This window comes from Drosophila hydei, unplaced genomic scaffold (genome assembly GCF_003285905.1).
Source record: "Drosophila hydei strain 15085-1641.00,03,60 unplaced genomic scaffold, DhydRS2 tig00000090-arrow-arrow-pilon, whole genome shotgun sequence".
Lineage (NCBI taxonomy): Eukaryota > Metazoa > Arthropoda > Insecta > Diptera > Drosophilidae > Drosophila > Drosophila hydei.
The window spans coordinates 2,119,002-2,127,154 of record NW_022045662.1 but is presented as its reverse complement, the minus strand read 5'-3'; the positions used below and the strand labels follow the sequence as shown (position 1 = coordinate 2,127,154).

Here is an 8,153-nt window from a genome sequence, read left to right as displayed (position 1 = left end):
GAGGGAGTGAGGGAGAGAGGCAGTGAGGGAGTGAGGCAGTTACGGGCGAGTGGTGAGTGGTGAGTGGTGAGTGGTTAGTGGATGGTTCCGGAAGCAAAATGCGATTCAAGCCAACAAGAAGCGGCTCAGGCCAGAGTGGAGCTCGCCTCAGCCAACTCGTGCCAGCGGATGGGGCAATGAAAGCAAAAAACTAATGGCATCAAAGAAGAAAATCAAATATTGCTCGAGTGCCACTGGCAGCAGCAACAACCAAGCAACAACCAAGCAGCAACACAAACAACAACAACAACAACAGCAACTTTCAGCGGTTTGCCGTGTAAGAAAACATGCAGATGGTCCGTCTAGAGTTTTTGGCTGTTACTCGCGAATGATAAACCGCATCGAAGTGGAGCCAAAAAGGCGCGCGGGCGGTCCGCGGCGTCTTTCGAGGCGAACGAGTTTATATGATTTTGATGAATTTCCGAGGCAACGACGCCAAAATGAAAATGAAAATGACGCGGAGTGAGCTGTGGCGAGGACGACGTGGGGGGTCGTGCCCGCGCAAGGCAGAGGTCGCGACTCGATAAGTAGCAGTTAGGATTTTGCTGCTCAACATCCGCGGTTTAAGTGCGAGGGGGGCGGGGAGGTGGGTGGGGCCATCGCAATACCTGCCTTGAGTTTAATATTAGAAATTGCAGTGAAAACGATAAAACTCATTGAAGGAACACAGTCGTCCACAGGGAATCCACAAGGGAACGAGGGGGGTAGGCAGGGTGGTTGGATTCACAACATGGACAAGTGAAGCCACTCGCACTGGCACTGGCGCTGGCAAAGTAATTTCCTGCAATTTGAACTTAAGAAAAATAAGGAAGCGTCTTTGATTTCCGTGTGAAATGATGTGCAACAAGAGAGCTGAAGAAGCTTCAATGGAAAAAGCCACCTGGGAGAGAGAACGCAAAGACATAGAGAATCAGAGAAACAGCGAAGGAGAGAAGGAGAAACGAGCGCAGCTAAATTTAATGAAGAGTTTAGTTGATTTGATTTACCATTTGCTTTAGGCTTCGGCTCTTATTGCATTATTATTGCCTTCTCTGATTGGCAAGCATTCACAGTGGAAATGCATTTACAGTTATTGCGCACGCAAAACTAAGCGAAGTTTGTTTCCAATTGGAAACAAGTTGAGTTTTTTTTATTAGCGTTTGCCAAGTGGAAACAAGTTTCTTATTAGCTTCTGCTACACTTTGCCAGCGCCAAGGTTTAATTTGCTGCATTTCCCAATAAATGATAGTGGAGCAAATACACAATATCCAATTGGAAAATAATAGAGTTTCTTACTGGATTGTGCTACATTTTACCTGAGCCAAGGCTTAAGTTTATGGATTTCTTAAATGGTAGTTAGACAATTAAACTGGAATTAGCTTTTGCTGAGCATTAAGACATATGATTCGAAAAATATATTTTCATTTGTAATAAAGAAGAGTTAGGAGAATTGTCACAATAGATAGCATATATAATATTTGACCAATTGGAGTATAACTGATTTTTCTTATAAGATATTGCGGCATTCAGCCAACGCATTAAATATGATATATAAAATAAATTTCCTATTGGAAGCAACTCGGGATTCTTAGCAGCACTTGCTACACTTAGCCAATACAACGTTTTATTGAAGATTTTTGTAGAGTATTTTGAACGTTCTTTGTCCAAGCTGGTGCTCAGCACATAATCTTTAATCTTTCAGACTCTTTCATTCATTTTGCCATTTCCCTCTCTCTCTCTCTCTCTCTCCGCGTCGTTCTCGATCTTTCTCTCTTTGTTTATGCAACTGGCTTGTAACTTTGCCATTAGGTATCCGAGCTGTGCTTTACTTTAGAATGGCATTCGCGCCGGCAGTTGCTTTTAACGGCATAGCATTGCCAGTGAGTATCACGTTCCACTTGCCACTTGCCACTTGCCACTCGCCACTCGCCACGCGGCACTTGCCACTTGCCACCCGCCGCTCAACTCTGCTCTGTATGTAGTTTGTTAAATGCTTGTTATCTCGCGCGTTTTAGGAATATGTACGGCCCTTCACGACGGTCGCGCTGCCATTTAGTAGTGCATGACGCCAGTTTTTGAGCAGTTTTCTCTGTCATTTTTTTCACCCGGCTATTTTTTTTTTGTCAGAGACATCCATTCCAATCAGACACTGGCTACCGATATACCGTGTTTGGTAGGCTCGTTGCCAAAGGAAACAAAAAGCAAAAAAATAGCAGAAAAAATGTCATGTATCGCATCTTTTTCTGCCCGGCACTTTTTATTTACCTTTTCACTATTTTTTATTTTTTCGTTTTTTTTGTCACATTTCGGAAATGTTTGCGCTCAGGGCGAAGCAACAGCGGCAGTTCGAGCTCCTTCTCCAGCTGGACGACCAAAATGAAATGCCTGAGGGCAGTAAATTTAAGCGGCTGGCAGGAGCTGGACCTGGAACTGGAGCTGGACGCTGGCGCTGGAGCAGGAGCAGGAGCAGGAGACGGCAATGGCCACGTGGCGTGTAGAGTATTTACCGCCATGTGCATAGTTTGCAAGTCTGCGCGGCCGTCGCGACACCTGCAGGAATGGCCAGAGCAGCAGCAATAGTAGTGGCCGTAGCTGGAACTGTGGCTCCACGCCGACATGGCCACTAACAACATCAAAAAGTGCCAAGTGCCAAGTGTTTGCCTTGGTCAGCGCAGTCCAAGCCCAAGCGTCGACATTTAATTTCTTCTTTTTTTTTTCAGACATACTTTTCACTCAGAGAGTTATATGATTCGGCGACGCAACATATCCAGAAGATGAGCTCACTTATCGAATCTTAACTTAAACTTATCTTCAAAGAAAATATGTGTAGATCAGATCGCATATTTGACAGAGGAATGATATTATATGCATACTGCCATCTCGCTCTGTTGCCTAACATAAAAGTTATCTGCAGTTTCATCCTGTGCTATTCTATCCTTCATTATATGCCTCGAATACAGCTATAACTCCACTTAGAGCATCTGCTCTTCGGAGTGGCTTAGCTAACAGTTCTTACTTCATTCCTCGTATATATATATATATATGTGTTTTTTTGTCACCAATTTTTGGCGCTGTGACATTTTCTGGACCCAGCCCATGCCAAGAGCCAACAGATCCAGACCGTGGCCTAATATGCTGGCCGTATAGTTGGAAGTATTTCTCTTACTTGTTTTTTTTTTTGCACTTGTTGGCTACTCTTTTATGCACATCGATTTTCGCTCAGTGCTTTTTATTTGCCAGACAAAATGGACAACGGACTGTGGACATGCGGCACGACAGTTTGTTTGTATCCACGGTTTGTTTATGTGCCTTAACTGGACACGAGCAAGTTTTAAAGCGACATTTAACAAAGCACCCAAACTTGGAAAAAACTGCCCACCCAAGTACCGCTCGGCTGCACTTCACTCCATTCGTCGAGATCGGCGCGTCCTGATTAAATCGCAAAGAACTGTGCTCATATGGAAATGGATGCAAGCTCAAGCTGAAATTTAGTCGACTGGGATCAACAAGTGTTTGCCGGCTACCGAAACCGATCAGCACAAGTTAAGTGTTGGAAAACACTCTCAAATTCTCATTTTCAACACTTTATTAAGAAAATTAATTAAGAGTGATTTGCGTTTCAACGTGACGAACATGTGCTTGCCAGCACTTAATTCTCATTTCAACTATCTACACTGAACAGCACTAGTTTAGTGTTGGAAAACACTCTTAAATTGTAGTATAAGAACTCTAAGAACACTAATCTATTGTGCATTAAGATTAAGCTGTGGTTGCCAGCACTTTCGACTAATCTAGTGTTGGAAAACACACAAATATCTTTATATGAGCATTTACCAACACTTGTCTGCATAGAATTCAGAAAATGTTGTGGTTCACTTCGATCAACAAGTGTTCGCCAGCACTTTCGACACTGATCAGCACCAGTTCAGTGTTGGAAAACACATTTATATGGCCAAATCATCGTATTACAACACTAGTCTACACTGTATTAAGATGAAATCGTGGTGCAACAAGTGTTTACCAACACTTCGATTTCTTGCAGAAAATCAGCATTGATAAGCACAGCTCTAGTGTTGAAAAACACACTTACATATCAACGTCAGCGCTTAACAACACTATTCAATATTCCAGTCCGATGATATTTTGGCTTACTTTGATCAATCAATGTTTGCCAGCACTTGCCTTGCTTTAAGCATTACTGCGTTGATCAACACTGCCGACTGCAGTGTACTATCAAGTGTTAAGCAACAGTTAACTCTCTCTATATATATATGATGTCAGAGTTTTCCATTTCCCCCTTCAGGCTAAAGTTTTCGCAGTAATAAATATTTTGTTGCATGTGTTACGCAGTTGTTAGATGATGCATTACTCAACACTGGCTGCCTTGGCTGGCTTCGTCAGTGCTCAATTAATAAAACTATTTTACTTCACTAACTCAGTTTGTGTCAAGCTCTGCACATGGCAGATGTCCGCCTCGCCCTTCCCTCCGACCTATTAGGTTGGCTTAGTTTGATTGTCGTCAGCTACTGCATTTGCGTTCATGCCACCAAATCGTGCAACAAAGTGAAATGCACTTAGGCCCTTCAAGTGCGTGTGTGCGTGTGTGCGTGTGTGTTGCATTCTGCAATATTGCATATTGTAGAGGCGCACTTAAATTCAATTAAACTACAAAGGCAGTTAGGCAAAAGCCAAGGACCGCACGAGTTCGACCAACCTAAAGCGATGACGATGACGATGACGATGACGATGATGGCGAGCATAAACTGAGTGCTCTTTACGCTGCCCCAGCCCTGCCCTGAACTGACATTCACTTATTCATTCATGCACCAATTCGCTCAAGCATTCAATTCATATGGCTTTTACTTCGATTGTTGCTCTTTGTACTCGGCACTCGGCACACAGCACTCGGCACTCGGCACTCGATGTTTTGTAATGAAGCCTTACTTAATTAGATACTTGATAGATGGACCTGTGAAAGTGCCTGCCATAATTGCACTTAATTGGTTTGACGGGCGTCCATTATCAAACTCGACCGAAACAAAGCAATTGCAATCAAGAGCACAATTATTATTAGCACTATTAATTTGCGTTGCACCTGCCACGCTTTGCTCCAGCTGTTGCGACAGTCTGCAGTCAGGGTATTCGATTGTCGGTGCTGTGCGCAAAAGCTTGGCGAATTGGTTTTTGTTGCTCTTATGTCGCCTGCGTGTTGGGTGTAAAGGGATCTACGAGCTATGTGGAGGGAGGGCGGGAGGTAGGTAGGGTGGGTTGCAGACCAAAGTGGGCGTAGGGGCGTAGGGGCGTAAGGGCGTAAGGGCGTGTCGCCCATGTAGCTGCTTTCTAATTTCATTTACACGCTTTTCAACACTGCTCCACATCAATCGAGCTGCATTCAAATGTTTTTCTAGCTGCACGCCCAATCGACTGACTGACCCGAAAGGGTCATGCGGACAGGTAAATATAGAATGGCACAGACACACACCTATATGAGTATATGTAGATGTATTTTGATAGGTGTTTTAGACAGCAGCACTGCAGAAAGCAGAAACTCGTTGCTGCATCTTTGTGAGTGGAGCGCAACGCTTGGCTGGCTGCTGTTCCGTATACATCTGAAGATGATGTTGATGATGATGCCCGATGGAACTGTTGCTGCTGCTGCTGCTGCTGCTGCTGTTACTATGTACAACTAATTCCATTAAAGCAAGCTCTAAGTTGATTTTCAATTGACTCCTCATTTGTGTGGGCAAGGAGAACGCGACGGCAGTGGCATTGACAGTGGCAGAGGCAGAGTCTGCGCTGTCAGCAATCAACATGTTCAATTGAGCATATCCTGCCTGGGCAGGACACAGCGACAGAGCGACGCAATGTGATTACCCAACGCTATTTTGTACACACACACACACGCACACCGCCAGGACACAAAGACACATCCTTGCTGTCTTGCGTCTGTCCAGCGGGCGAAACGTTGGTTGCCTTTTACATTTCATTGGATTTTATGCGTTTTACTTTATGCTGATGTTTTTATTATTAAATTTCCTTGAATTTTCATTTACATTTTTTTTTTCGTTTCATTTCATTTTTTTTTTTTTTGTGTTTTGTGTTTCGCTTCAGCTCGCTGCTTAAGCTTGCAACACTGACCCGCCCCAATGGAAATGCCGCGCACGCTTTTATCCTGCTGCTGCCGCCGGTGCTGCCGCTGCTGCTGCTGATGACTCCTCTTCATTTTCACACTTTTCATTCAATTTATCGCATTTCGCAAATTGAGTGTCGCTTTCCTTAGATCTTCTGCATCCACTGCCCTTGCTCCGGCTCAAGCAGTGCCTAGGCAATGCCTTGATACCCAATTGTGCTATTATCCTCCATTCTCGACGCGACGCGAGTGCCACTTTATAATTAGCTATTTTCAGATCTGCGATTTCGATTCGCCTACTAGTTAATGCAATAATACAATGCGAGCATAGACCCAAACGGCAGCTGTGGAACTTGTATTCTGTTTGAACTGAGTCTGGAGCGATTGCAGTGCGCAGCTCGCAGCTCTGAGCCAGACAAATTCGAGCTTCGACCGAGGCTAATAAATATTTTCTTAACATTTGTTTTTTCCTTTGTTAATACCTATTCTCAGAGATATATATCTTTGGTTCTAATTAAGTATACGCCATGCCTCACCCTCCCATTTCAAGAGTTGCCAACGCTGCAGTTCACCAAGTGCGTGGGTTCGTGTGTCTCTGTGTGTTTATGTAGAACATATATATGTGTGCGTGTGTGTGTGTGTGTGTGTGCGCTTTCAGCGTGCTTTCAACACCTTCAGCCAACTGACTCCAATCGCTGCCAACGCTTCCCTCACACCTCGCCCCCTTCTAACCGCCATTCAACCCATTCGCGTTCCAATTCATTTTTCAAGCATCCCCTCGCTCGTGCCGTACTCCCACTCCCGGGGGCTCGAGTCGTTGCTAGCGCCTTATGCACGCTTCATTTTTGGCAGCTCATGAATATTCATGGACATGAACGCGCAAAGGCTCGACTAGCTATCTACTGGCGTCAGCAGCTGGACTGGAGGCTGAGGCAGAGTGAGGCCGAGGGAAGCTGAGAAAAAGTAGCGAGGGAGATAGAGATATATATGTAGAGAAGAGAGAGAGAGGAAGAGAGAGTGGGCTGGAGGAGGAAAGTCCTGGCATATTATGCAAGTCATATTTTTTGTCCGCTTGCCGCATTTACGCAAATTGTTCACGCCCCACGCTTGACCTCTTGACAAACGCCCCGCCCCCTACGGACAGGCACGCTAGAGTATGTTTGCAGTCGGTTTATTTTTTGGGGAAATCTGTTTAAAGTTGGTTACGGCTGCGGTCAGCGCTAACGTTAACACTGCTTGCCCCGCTGCTAGCCGCTGTCTCCTCTTCCTGGTCCTGGTTATGGTTCTGGTTCTGGGTCTCGAGTACCTGTTCCGCCGTCAAGTCCGATGCCCCTACCAGCTCCAGCCCCGATATCTGCTCTGACACCTGTTCCAGTTCCTGCTCCTGGTCCTTATCCCGCTCCTGACCGTTCGACAGCATTACCTCCTGCTCGAACTTGGAGCTGGACTTGGACTTGGGCATTGCAAACCGTTTCGTCCAGTAGCGCGCAACCTTATCGTGCTCCTTCCGATTGCACTTGTACTGGTCGGCAATGCCCATGACAAGTGGATCATTCGGATTGCATTCGCCAATGAGCACCCAAATGGATAGCAGCACCTTGGCAATGTTCATTACCGGCGACCAGCGTTCGTTCAGCACGTCCAAACAGATGACGCCGCGACTGTCAACGTTGCAGTGATAGATGCGCGTTATGAAACGAATCTGTGGCGGTCGGAATGGATACGCACCCGGAAAGCGTATGTCTAGCTTGAAGATGCCGCCCTCATAGGCGGTGCCGCTGGGCCCAATGATTATCGCCTTCCAGTGGAACAGATCGTCCTTGCACATCTCGGCGCTGCAGTTGGGCGGCGGATTCTGTACGATCTCGTTCAGCTCCCGCTTTATGCGCATCACCGGCCCGTTCAGCTGGGTCATTGGCATTGCCGAGCCAATTCTATTCGTGTTGCTGTTGCTGTTGCTGTTGCTGTTATTGTTGCTGTTGCTGTTGCTGTTGCTGTTGCTGCT

The 8,153-nt window shown here is 45.7% G+C and overlaps 1 protein-coding gene across 1 annotated transcript; it reads right to left on the bottom strand.

The window, feature by feature from the left end:
• Nucleotides 1-7,286: 7,286 nt before the first annotated feature.
• LOC111598831 (ubiquitin-conjugating enzyme E2 E1) lies at nucleotides 7,287-8,153 on the bottom strand. Its single transcript, XM_030223013.1, has one exon. It carries the CDS (start codon nucleotides 8,067-8,069, stop codon nucleotides 7,341-7,343), a length of 729 nt encoding a protein of 242 aa, XP_030078873.1. The 5' UTR covers nucleotides 8,070-8,153; the 3' UTR covers nucleotides 7,287-7,340.

Excerpts from the sequence above, each read along its gene's own strand:
- LOC111598831 (XM_030223013.1), bottom strand. The coding sequence starts at position 8,069 with ATGCCAATGACCCAGCTGAACGGGCCGGTGATGCGCATAAAGCGGGAG.